Here is a 13,419-nt window from a genome sequence, read left to right on the forward strand (position 1 = left end):
ACAAAGAAGAGACTAAGGAAACAGGCTGGGCACGGTGGCTCAAACCTGTAATCCCAGCACTTTGGGAGGCCAAGGCAGGTGGATCATCTGAGGTCAAGAGTTCAAGACCAACCTGGTCAACATGGTGAAACCCGGTCTCTACTAAAAATGCAAAAATTAGCTGGGCTTGGTGGTGGGTGCCTGTAGTCCCAGCTACTCTGGAGGCTAAGGCAGGAGAATAGCTTGAACCCAGGAGGCGGAGGTTGCAGTGAGCCAAGATCATGCCATTGCACTCCAGCCTGGATGACAGAGTGAAACACCATCTTTAAAAAAAAAGAAAAAGAAAACTCATCATTTTTGTGTGTTTTAAGGTGTCCTATTAGGGAGCCAAAGATACTGGTTTTCTGTGTCCTCCCTGGAGCTGACATGGTTTCTTGGCCTGTCTGCCATTTTATCAAATTAAATTGAAAGCAAATTTAATTGGGTTTCACTGGGCCAAAGGCCCCTCGACAATTCTGTGTTGCTGAGAGGTGCCTGGCAAGGTTGTGCTGCATCTGAAATGAGCACAGCGGCCTTAGGACCTGGCTCTTTGGGGCTCAGTTTACTCCTCTATGGGATTCATAATATTTTTTCTCTGACCACCTGACTGTGTGGGTGAGGGGATCAGATGAGAAAATAGATACAAAACAACTTTAAACATGTCCCTTCTAAGGCCTTCAAAAAAAACTATAAATATTTTATCAAAGTTTTATTGCATACGACGGAATTTACAGGTTTTGATTCTTGTTTTTCCTTTCTTTAGATCCTATGATTTATTTCATCACTATCTCTACTGTTCCATAAAGATCTTGCCTGAAGGGCAAGATAGTGTTTTCTTAGGAAAGTCACTTAATTCCTCTGAGCCTCAGTTTCCTCATCTGGAAAATGGACATAAATTCGCCGTCATTCCTTCATTTAAGTGAACTTTATTTCACCTGTGCCAAGCCCTGGGTGGGCTCCAGGGATTGGGGTGAAGACATGCGCCTTCAGGGAGCCGACACAGGCAGACGAAGGTTGCTGGTCTGTTGCTCAGGCTTTGTCTTCCAACAACGTCTGTTTGGATTCCGGCTCTGCTATATAACCAGCTGCTTGAGCTTAAGCGTGTTTCCTCACCTCTGGGCACCTCAGTTGGCTTATCTGTGAAATGGGTGTGAAGAGTCGTACTTACAGGGTTAGTCTGAGGATAAGATGAAATGGTGCATGTAAAGTGCCTTGAAAAGCACTTGAAAACTTTAGCTAATTATTACGTAGCTGTAAATGCAGGGTGGACAGAGGGATCCTGAGGAATTAGCAAGGTGTCGTCTAGCAGAGAAGAGAGGAGAGGGCTTTCCAGGTAGAGAGACTAGCATGAGCTAAGGCATGAAAGATGGAGGCTTTAAAGGTCTAGGGGCTGCAAGGGGCTTGGTGTACTGGATGTTTGAGACAGCAAGAGATGGGCTGAGACCCAGCTGTGGACTTCCTGGGAGGTCAGGCTGAGAAACTGGACTTTAGTCTGTGGGCTAATTTTTGCGGTTTCCACAGTCCAATTCTATTACCAGCTACTTCTTTTTGTGTTACCGTTTTTGTTTTCCCGAAACTGCGTGTAAATTGGCTTGCCTTTTTCACTTGGCTTACTCCAACCAAAATAATGTCCATGAAATTAGAAGTTTAATGTGCAAACCATATATTTATATATTTTTCTAATTTGCATTTAAAGAAATGCATAAACATTAGACATTTCAAAGTATGTTTGCCTACCTAAAATTGTCCTGTGAATGAGGCTCGAAAAAGCCTTTTAAAGGCAAGATTTCTAAGCCAAGGGTCAAACGTTTGTTTAGAAAGGAATAAGGAAAAGAAAGGTGGCTTGCTCATCATGTCTTTCTATGCCCTCTCCGGAATATTGACTCTAGCTCAATAGTTACCAACCTCACCTACCACCTGCTCCCCACATCCAGGCTCCTGATTGGTTGGGGTAAAAAGGGCACCTGCTGGGGAAGTCAGCCCATTCCATGCTTAGGCATACACTGCCCTCTGCAGGTGAGCAGAAGGATTACATAACCAGAGATGGGTTCGCTGGTCTGTGTCAGATTCTAATTTGCATTCTATCCTCACCTCTTCCACTCTCTAGACCCCAGTGAAAGCAATGAGGGTCCCTTAGGCTGTTTTTATCCTTTTTGAAGAGGTACTACATTCATACGATTCAAAATTCAAAAGTACAAAAAGGTCTACTGTGAAAATTGAGTTTCCCATCCTTCCCCAGCAAACAGCCCCCTCTCTGGCTCTCCTCCCTAGAGTCAATTACTTTCTTATGTATCTTACATATCCTTCCCCAGATCTTTCTAAATATTTCAAACACCATAACAGAAAGCTTTTATCTATCAAAATTAAGCCACCCAGACTAAGTAACTAGATTAACACTGATTTTATTGCAAACTCTGTTATACCTGATCGATAATAACCATGAACAAAACACAAAGAACATTCGTTACCAAGAAATGTAAAATGTTAGGGAGACAAAATCTTTTTAAAACAAGAAGTCTGGGCCAGGCGTGGTGGCTCAAGCCTGTATCCCAGAACTTTGGGAGGCCAAGGCAGGTGGATCACCTGAGGTCAGGAGTTTGAGACCAGCCCAGCCAACATGGTGAAACACTGTCTCCACTAAAAACACAAAAATTAGCCAGGCATGGTGGCACGTGCCTGTAATCCCAGTTACTTGGGAGGCTGAGGCAGGAGAATGGCTTAAACCCGGGGAGAGTGGAGGTTGCAACGAGCTGAGATCGTGCCACTGCACTCCAGCCTGGGCAACAGAGCAAGACTGTGTCTCAAAAAAGAATTTAATTTAATTTTTAAAAAATGATGTCTGTAATACAAAAATCACAGCTATATAGGAGGAATATCGTCACTGTAAGGTGACGATAGTTAACAATAATTTGTTGTTCATTTTCAAACAGCTGGAAGAGAGGATTTTCAATGTTTTTTTTTTTTTTGAGACAGGGTCTCGCTCTGTTGCCCAGGCTGGAGTGCAGTGGCGCGATCTCGGCTCACTGCAACCTCCGCCTCTCAGGTTCAAGCAATTCTCCTACCTCAGCCTCCCGAGTAGCTGGGACTACAAGTGCATGCCACCATGCCCAGCTTATTTTTGTACTTTTTGTAGAGATGGGATTTCACCATATTGGCCAAGCTGGTCTTGAGCTCCTGACCTCAGGTTATTCACTCACCTCGGCCTCCCAAAGTGCTGGGATTAAAGGTGTGAGCCACCGCACCCAGTCCAGATTTTTTTTTTTAGACAGCATCTCACTGTGTCACCCATGCTGGAGTACAGTGGTGCAATCAAAGCTTACTGCAGCCTCAACCTCCAGTGCTCAAGTGATCTTCCCACCTCAGCCTCCTGAGTAGCTGGAACCACAGGCATGTGCCACCGTGCCCGGCTAATGTTTTTATTTTTTATAGAGATGGGGGTTTCACTATATTGCCCAGGCCGGTCTTGAACTCCTGAACTCAAGTGATCCTCCAGCCTTGGCCTCCCAAAGTGCTGGGCTTACAAGCATGAACCATCATGCCCAGCTGTTCTGAATATTTTATTTGTGGTTTTTTTATTCATGTTTTCTGACACAAGACTCAATCGGAACACACTTCTTGAAAACGTGTGTATGTGGCTGTCACGGGCTGTTGTATAAAATGGTGGTTCAGATCTCAAGCTTTGGCATCAACAGACCTAGGTTTGAATTTTGACCTTCCTGGTTGAGCCTCAGTTTCCTTATCTGTATAATGGAGCAAGTCTTACTTTGTGAGGTTGTTTGAATGCTTGATACTTGGCGGACAGCGCTGTTGTTATTCAAAAGCTAAATGTGGGTCCTGGGAAATGCTTTCTCAGCTATCCAATGGGACCAGTGTTTCCACTGCCCTGAGAAAGGGAGGATTTAAAGAAGCAGCCAGAAGTGGTAACACTAAATGGCATGTCCACAAATGGCTGCTCAGGCCCTTGAAGGGGCTGCAGAATGTGCCCAGAGCAAGGTCAAGGTGGGGAAGGAGAGGAGGCTAGACAAGCTGGACAAGCCAGAGGGTTGGCTTTGGAGTGGCCTCTCAGGCATGCAGGGTGTCAGGTGGCATTGGACTTGACTCTAGTGACCGACATATCCAAGAAGGATCAAGGCATGGCCAACAAGAAGCCCTAGAGGCAGGCGGGGCAGAAATCCCTTGAGGCAGCCTCCCTCTGATATCAAAGTTTTCAACTTAACCCCTGGGGAGCATGCTGAAAGCAGCCAGGGCACTGGCTGAGAGGAGTCCCCTTCCCAAGGTTGGAGCAGGGAAGAGTCCAGTCGGGGTTAGGGTCCTAGGTAGGAATTGGGGTCAAAGCCACAGTCTACTCTGTGCAAGATCTGAGCCCGAAACCTGGCCCTATGCCCTGAGCTGGCACTGATTCACCCGAGACACACACTCAGCATGGTGCTGAGCACTAGGGATACAGCCAGCAGTGAGTGAGACATGGGAGGGCCTCAGGGAGCTCCTGATCTGCAGCAGATGAGCATCCCCAGACCAATGGGGCCCCAAGTAATGACTGAGCTCCATAAGGAGGGTGAGCACAAGGGCTGCAGGCCAGACCAGGAGGGGATGCTGGGGGCTCTGTGCAATAGTGAATCATGGAAGGCTGAAACTAAGGGGTGGGTAGGAGTTTCCCAGGTGGAGAATTCAGAGCACAGGGAAGGGAATGTGAAAAGTCCCAGAGGTCACCAAGAGCATCATGCTTTGGAAAGACTGATGAGCAATGCAGTCTGGTTGGAGGTAAAACAATGGCTTGGAAGAGAGAGAGTCAGAAATGAGGCGGCAGGGACGGGGCAGGCGGCAATGCAAAAGATAGACCTATAGAGCCTTGAGGCTAGGGTTAAAAGTTGGCACTCTATCCTAAGATGTTTCTTTTTTTTAATTGAGGTGAAATTCATACAACATACAATTAGTCATTTTAACATATACAATATATATATCTACATATGTGATACATTTACAATATTGTGCAACCAACACTTGTATCTAGTGCCAAAACATTTCCATCACCCCAAAAACAAATTCCATACCGATTAAGCAATTGTTCCGCATTCTTCTCCTCACCCCCTAACCCTTGATAACCACCCATCTGCCTTCTCTCTCTGTGGATTTCCCTATTCTGGATATTCCTTATAAATGGAGTGATTCAACAGGTGGCTTTTCGTGGCTGGCTTCTTTCACTGCACGTCATGTTTCCGAGGTTCACCTGTGCTGCGGCGTGGGCCAGTGCTGCATTCCTTTTTATGGCTGAATAATAACTCCGCTGCACAAATAGACCGTATTTTGCTTATTCATTGATCTGTTGAGGGAGCAGATCTGATTTACCTTCTGGAAAGATTCATCTGGCTGCTAAGGGGAGGAGTATCAGGGCCAGGTGAGGATGAAGTCAGGAAACCACCGAGGTACTGTCCAACGGCCCAAGAGAAAGGTGATGATGGTCTGAGGATAGCCTGCGACAGTGACCAAGAAGAAAGAGGTGGATGTAGAGGGGGAGATGGGAGCTGAGGCCTTCTGCCAGGAGCTCACACTTTGTGCCTGTGGAAAGCCTTTCACTCTGGCACCTGAGAAGGGCCAGAGCGGGCAGGGTCAGGTCTTGGGAAGCTCTGTGGTCCTACAGGATTCTCCCAGAAGGGATCCTGCCACTCCCAGCCACAGTCAGACCAAGCCTGCCTGCCTGCCAGCATCTCTCCATCTCCCCTTCATCCTGGAGTCAAACTGCCATCCCGTTTTCCTAGCGCCTCCTTGGATCGTATCTAGCTGGCATCTCAATTCAGACCTCAGCGGAAAACCACACTCTGCCCTGTGGCTCTCCCTGCAGTGAACTCAACACATTTTCATCTCAGTTGCTTACAAAGGTCCGATTCCAGGGACGCTAAATGCACTTGGTAAATACATGGATGAGCAAGTGAAAATGTAAGCTCCTCTTTGCATCGAGGGGAAAAAACTAAATTGCCAAACTCTGTGTACATAATTGGAACCAGTCTGTCAAAAAAGATTCAGAAGGATGAGGCAGAGAGTAACTTGATTATTTCTCCCAGTGACCCTTCAGGCACATCCTATATTATTTTTTTCCTCTGGGTGAAAGCTGCGTTTTCATAGGTCTTCTGGTCACAATAAGTGCAGTCCAGTCTGAAAATCTTATAACCCTAAGTATCATTCATTTTGAAACTTCATCCCTCCCTCAACCGTGCTCCTCTGGCTGGGAATTTTGCAAAGGGCATGGGAGGTAAGGGAATAGGAGACTCTAACTTGGCTACACTGTTATGTTATAGAATATATAGAATGCTGATTTTTTTTCTGTCTTTAATAGGATATTAAATGTGTGAAAGTCTCCTGAGCACAGCTGCTCTTAACTTTCCCTTTTGCTGGGGTTCTATCACCCTTTCAATAGGAAGCCACTTTTAAGGAGACCTGTAGTTGGCTTCTGCCTGCAAGGTTCACAACTAGACCCAGGAAACATAGATCATATCCCTACTGTCATCAGTGATGGGATGCTCACTGTCAATATCTGCTTTTATTCTCCTTGCTCTGCCCAGAGGCAGGCAGGCATCCCCAGTCTGATTTTGTCATTTCTTTTGGTGAGCATCAAATCCAGCTACTGTTATCCAAGCCACAAAAGAAAGACACCTGCCAAGTCACCAAGAGTTCCCTCGAAGCCCTCCTCACTAGGCTTAATGTGAGGGTGATACACATTCGACCCTCCCTCCTATGATGCCCCACAGTGACCGCTCCCCTCAAGGCAGTCCTTCCTGCCAGCATCCTCAATGGCCAGTGCCTTCTTTTCCTTCTCTTATATAAGCTAGAGGTGGGAAGAAGGGCTCAGACTGGAATAGCTGCATCAATGTTAGTAGATGATGCCATTGGTACTCTGTCTAAGCCGTGCAATACTTGCCACCATGTGCCCATAGTGACTTCCTACTGCAAGGCCCTGCCCACTTCTCCAGCATTTCTCTGATGCCATGTGGTCACATGGGCAAGCCAGAAGTGCTAGGGACTCAACACCTCCAGGAGCAGCCCTCAGTCAATAAAGGATGGAAACTGGAGGATAAATACCCCAGCTCCTTCTCCCTATGGATGTGTTCTGCACCATCTCTAAAATTCCTGCAGGACTGAACCCAAAATGCACAGTGAAACCTGCTCATCAATCCCCTCTTCGTTGAGTCCTTCCCTTCTTCTTGTCTCATTTCCCCACCAGTGCTGCCTGGGATGGCCTCCCAGACAAGCCAGACTTCAAAAGGCATTTGTATGTTTGCTTGATCTCTGCATCTGGAGAATCCAAATGCAATCAACAGCGAAGTATCTCTCTTTGGAAAGTGGAAAGCCACTGTACCTATTGTCTTGTTCTTAGCTTAGGGAGACACTGCTAAAATTTCAGAACAACAGAAGAAATTGCATTTAATGGTCTGTTGCACACCGTTTACAATGTGCATTTATATAAGTCATGGTTTCTCAAGTTTAGCCCTGTTGACATTTTGGACTAGATACTTTTTTGGGTTGAGGGGCTGTCTCGTGCACTGTAGTATGTTTAACAGCATCCCTGGCCTCCACTCACCCGTGGTACCCACCTAGTTAGGAAAAATATGTTTCCAGACATTGCCAAATGTCACCTGTGAGGAAAACTGCCCCTAGTTGAAAACCACTGACATAAATCATCTGACGTCATTTGGCATAAACAGAAATCCAAAGAAGGATGATGGTGGTGATGATGATGATGACGATAGTGATGATGGTGATGGCAACGATGATGATGCCAAAAATGAAAGTGGAATATAACAACATAACATTCAAATGACATCACCGAGCTTGCTCAGGTGCTAATGCTGAAGCTGGAATTTGAATCCAGACCTTCTGCCTGCCTCACCTCATCCCCAGAGCTCATGACATAGACGAGGAATATTAAGGCTGATTCACAGACAAGAAATTTCAGAAAAATCACATGCCTTACATGAAAGTGACAAAGCTGAGAATCAAACCAAAGCTTTCTGATTTCCAAGCCAGTGTGCTCTTCCCTGCACATTGCTCCATCCTATTTTATGGAGAACAAAGAGTTGCCGTATGGTTTTAAAATGAAAGCTATTTTCACCCTTGAAGATGCTGCTACTGCATTTTGGCCATTTAAGTGAAAGAATAAAGCCAAGATGTGCATTGTCTGTAAACTACTGTTACCAGCGGATCAGCTGTGAAGTCGGCTTAAGGAATATATCTGCCATCTACCATGTTTCACACTAGTCTAATCCAGTACTTTCATGAACAATTGATGTTTTCATGGTACGTAGAGCTAAAGAGGCCCTCCCCTACTACAGGTCCAAAGCTGACATCAGTCCCACTATTTTTGCTGTCAAGTAGACTCTCTGGGAGGCTCTTTCATACCTTAGCATTTATTGAGCACCTACTGTGTGCAAGAACAAGTGGCAACTCCAGAATTTCAATACAGCAGGGGTTTAGGGGCTTCGATCTGGTTAAAAACTGTCAGGGGGGTAGGAGGAGTCTGGGGGTTTTGTCTTGAAGACATGTGTGCAAAGCAAGCAGGTAGCTTTTATTTGAAGATGTTTTGGGAGTAGCATAGGGGAAAGTGATGAAAATTATGGCGGCAATCAAAATCTTCCTAAGCCACCCCTTGGAGCAACTTTACATGAGGAACTGAGAGGTATGGTGGAAGGTATTGGGGTGAATAAAATACAATCCCTGCCCTCCCAGAAGCAAACTTTCAATACCTTTCTTTGTGTTTCTGTTGTTTTGTTCTGACCACCTGAAACACCAACATGGGTAGTTGCCACCTCACCTCCCAACTGCCGGACTAGCAGCAAACACCACTGTTGGCCATTGGATGAAGCTATCAGCAGGGAGGGCCACTGCCAGTCTGCATCAGTTTCAGGAACTCTGCTCAGGGCCATTTCCCGGAACACCTTTCCTCTGGCATTGAATTGCTCAGTCATACAGTTCCTGTATAAAACCCTTCAGTGTCTCCCCGTCTCCTGCAAGATGATGTCCAAAAGTTGAAGCTTGGCTCTTTAAGCCCTTCATGATCTAATCCCTGCAGAACTCTGCAGGCTTCTATGCCTATCCCCATACCCCAGGCACACTGACCACTGGGAAAATTCTTTCAGGAACCATGGTCTTACTCCTTTCTTCCCTCTGCCTTCTCCCCACCATTCATTGTTTTGTTTTGTTTTGTTTTGTTTTGTTTTGTTTTGTTTTGTGAGATGAGTTCTCGCTCTATTGCCCAGGCTGGAGTACAGTGGCACAATCATAGCTCACTGTAGCCTCAAGCTTCTGGGCTCAAGCAATCCTCCTGCCTCAGCCTCCTGAGAAGCTAGGACTACAGAGGTGCACCACCACACCAAAAAAAAAAATTTTTTTTGAGACAGGGTCTCGCTTCTTTGCCCAGGCTGGAGTGCAGTGGCACAATCTCAGCTCACTTCAACCTCCACCTCCCAGGTTCAAGCAATTCTCCTGCCTCAGCCTCCCGAGTAGCTGGAACTACAGGCATCTGCCACCACGCCCAGCTAATTTTTTTTTTTTAGTAGAGACGGGGTTTCACCATGTTGGCCAGGATGGTTTCGATTTCTTGACCTCGTGATCCTCCTGCCTCGGCCTCTCAAAGTGCTGGGATTATAGGCATGAGCCACCACGCCCGGACTTTTTTTTCTTTTTTTTCTTTTTTTTTTTTGTAGAGACAGGGTCTCTCTTTGTTGCCCAGAATGGTCTTGAACTCCTGACCTCAAGCAATCCTCCCACCTCAGCCTCCAAAAGTGCTGGGATTACAGGTGTAAGGCACTGCACCTGGACTCCCTACTCTGTGTTTATCTGCCTCGAGGTCTCCTACTCTTTCTTGAGGTTTCAGAGCAAGAAGCATCACCTACTGCAGGAATGCTTCCATGATGCCCCTAATCTGAGTTTGTCCTTACTTTCTCTGTCCTTACTTTGGTTATAACTCCTGCCACAATCCCTGGCTTACAAATCTAAATAGATCACTACTCTGTGACCCTTCTGAGCTCAGCACAGTGCCTGGCTCATAGTAGATGCTCAAAAAAACAAACAAAAAAGAACATTAAGGAGAAGGAGACAAGAAAAGGAGAAAGACATGAGAGAGAAAGAAGACAGAGAGAGGGAAAGAAGAAAGGAAAGAAAGAAATGTGAGTTTGTATCTGTCCATGATTGATGAAGCCAAAGGTGAATTATCTGGCATTCTTTCAATTAGAGATCAATTTTATCTAGCATGTCTGAGATGGCACATGTTTCTGTGGTATAGTGAAGTGATTTCTGGATTATTAACTATCCACCGTGGTTTAATTATTTAGTGTCAAGGTACTTTCTTGCATTGGAGTCTTTGAAAATGTGTCATCCTTTAACAGTATGAATGGTGACAGGTTTGAGCATATCTCATAAATAAGGTGCCTCCATCCCACCTCTGCCCTACCCCTTAAACATAATGGATCATTCAGTTGACTTTGAGGAATTTGCCCCGTGATAAATGGAAAGATCATTTCACCTTATATAAAAATGCAAGTTGTAATTAGCAAGCTGTCAGCATGTTCTGCACTGAAGAAGAATGAAAGATGCAGGTCATAGCCCCAGCCTGTAGCCTGGTGCCTAACACAGAGATGTCACCTAAGAAATGGTTGCCAATAACGGGAGTTTTGAAGGTGATTCTTCTTACAATGCAGCATTTGACTTTGCAATGAGTCCCATGCAGCCAAGACCATTGCATCAATGTGTCTTCAAAAACCCAACTGACAGCCGGGCACGGTGACTCATGCCTGTAATCCTAGCACATTGGGAGGCCGAGGTGGGCAGATTGCCTGAGCTCAGGATTTGGAGACCAGCCTGGGCAACACGGTGAAACCGCATCTCTACTAAATACAAAAAAAATTAGCCAGACATAGCAGCATGCACCTGTAGTCCCAGCTACTCGGGAGGCTGAGACAGGAGAATTGCTTGAACCCGGAAGGCAGAGATTGCAGCGAGCTGAGAGTGCCACTGCACTCTAGCCTGGGTGACAGAGTGAGACTCTGTCTCAAAAAAAAATGACTTACAAATCTTTGTGTCACATTTGCAGTCTATGTCAATCTTACCCTCAGCTTGGGGTTAAGACACATAGCCTGGAGCCTGACACATACACACTTAACAAATTTTGTATTGCCTGAAAAAGTTAATCAAGGGTTTATTGAATGCCCATTCTCTATTTCACATGACTCTCCCTCTTCTCTGCCCTCCAAGCCTGAATCTGAGCAACAGTGACATCTTGACCATCTACGATGGCGACGAGGTCATGCCCCACATCTTGGGGCAGTACCTTGGGAACAGTGGCCCCCAGAAACTGTACTCCTCCACGCCAGACTTAACCATCCAGTTCCATTCGGACCCTGCTGGCCTCATCTTTGGAAAGGGCCAGGGATTTATCATGAACTACATAGGTAGGTGTCTCATCTGGTCAATTTATTTTTTCTTTGTGTTTAGATACAGGTTAAGGTGGTTTCCTCTAGGTTATTTGGCAGTTTTGTACTACAGTGATTTTTCATTGTATTGTATTGAAATGTACTCATTTCATTTTTAAAAGCCTGGGCTCTCTAGTCATGAGGACCAGGGTTTGAGCCCTAGCACGGTCATCGATGTCTGTGTGGCTTTGGGAAAGTTACTGAACCTCTCTGAGCCTTCTTTTTGTCATCTGTAAGATGGGCATAGTGATACCTATTCCACAAGGTTGATATCAGGATGTAGTAGACAATGCCTCATAACTTATGTTTCATGTGTGGTCAGCTGAGAACCTGTTGTCCCCATGTTTCATTTGTGGCCAGCTGAGATCTTACATCAACATACTTCCTAATTTCTTCCCAATTTGTGCAACTTCTCAAACATCGTCTTCACCTTCTTGCCCGAACTGAAGCTCAGCTCTCCTCTAAGGCCTCTTCTTTTCCTGTAGCCTCGTTGAACAAGGACAGTCTTCCTTTCACACTTCTTGTACTCTAGGAGCTATAGATGCAAAAGATGTCTTTCCTCATCCTCAGTGTGGCCTCCAAACCATGTCTCTCCTGCTCCTCCTAAAAAAAACAAAACAAAAAAACACCTGCTATCAAATTCACGCTAAGCTCACACACTCCTATGACCCCTCGTGTGCTTTCATCCAATCACACTCTTCCCTTCTCATTCCCCACCCTGTAACTCTCCCTCATTCATTACTAGCTCTAAGACCCACCCCTTTTCAACCTTTAAACCCTGGAGGGTCCCAGGCTCCATCCTGGACTGTATCCTCTCTTCCAGCTAGACTCACTCCCTCCATGCCCTCATTAGTTCCCATGGATTTAAACAGTACCAATATCCGTTGACGGGTTCATACTTACAACCTTGACCTTAAACTCCAAATCCATCTATCCAACTCCCTGCCAACTCCTCCCTTGCCTCCATCCAGTAGACATCTCAGATTTAACATGGCCAAACAGAATGATTTCTTTTCCTACCCACCACCACCACTACCCAACAGCATCCCCTGCTATCTGCCAATCCTAGGAAATGAGACAACAACTCTCCTGGTTTCTCAGGTTGCTTCCTCCTTCCTTGCCCCCATATCCAATCCATCCTCTCAACTCCACTTTTCAATATGTCTCAAATCCAAGCACATGTCCCCGTCTTTCTATGGCCACCACTCTAGTCCGAACTACCAACATTCCCAGATGTCAGAGGACTGGGACATCATGAAGTCCCACTGATTCCAGTCCCAGAAGAGACTTGCACTAAGAGAGGAACTGGTCCAGCCCTGTCGTGTTCCAGCAGAAGAAACCCTGGACAAGCAAGGATGAAGGGTTGCTCATTGGGGCAGAGCTGAGCTCCCATCCATGCTTCCTCATCCCTAGCTCCAAAGCTTCCTCCACCCCCAATATTTTGGGCAGCAGCGGAGAACCTGGGAGACACAGAGGGTAATTAAGACCTAACATCCTTTGACATCTAGAAGAATGGGTGAGTGGTTGCACCCCAAGAATTTCAATGGGCAGGATTCGGCCAGTGATTAGGAAACGTGCTTGCACTTCCCAGGAATTAGACTGGCATCTTGATTTCCAGGATGGAGCAGAGAAAAGGAGAATTCATCCTACCCAGCCCTCTGCCACCACCACTACCACCAAAGACCCTGTGGTTGGAGCAAGATTCCATGTCTTTGGTTCTTTCTCCCCCTTCACTTAAAGAATTGTCCATCTCGGCCGGGCGCAGTGGCTCACGCCTGTAATCCTAGCACTTTGGGAGGCTGAGGCGGGCAGATTACGAGGTCAGGAGATCGAGACCATCCTGGCTAACACAGTGAAACCCCATCTCTACTAAAAATACAAAAAAAAAAAAAACATTAGCTGGGTGTGGTGGCAGGCACCTGTAGTCCCAGCTACTTGGGAG

General features: G+C 46.0%; 1 protein-coding gene across 8 annotated transcripts in view; it reads left to right on the top strand.

Moving 5' to 3' along the window:
* The window catches only part of SEZ6L (seizure related 6 homolog like), a 214,533-nt gene that overhangs the window by 159,742 nt on the left and 41,372 nt on the right, over positions 1-13,419 (top strand). For all 8 annotated transcript variants that reach the window (XM_034948566.4, XM_034948567.4, XM_034948569.4 and 5 more), the window contains exon 10: positions 11,260-11,456. In XM_034948566.4, coding sequence (XP_034804457.1) covers positions 11,260-11,456 — 197 coding nt within the window. The remainder of the gene's footprint in view (positions 1-11,259; positions 11,457-13,419) is intronic.

The sequence above is a fragment of the Pan paniscus genome, chromosome 23, assembly GCF_029289425.2.
Source record: "Pan paniscus chromosome 23, NHGRI_mPanPan1-v2.0_pri, whole genome shotgun sequence".
Taxonomy (NCBI): Eukaryota; Metazoa; Chordata; class Mammalia; order Primates; family Hominidae; genus Pan; species Pan paniscus.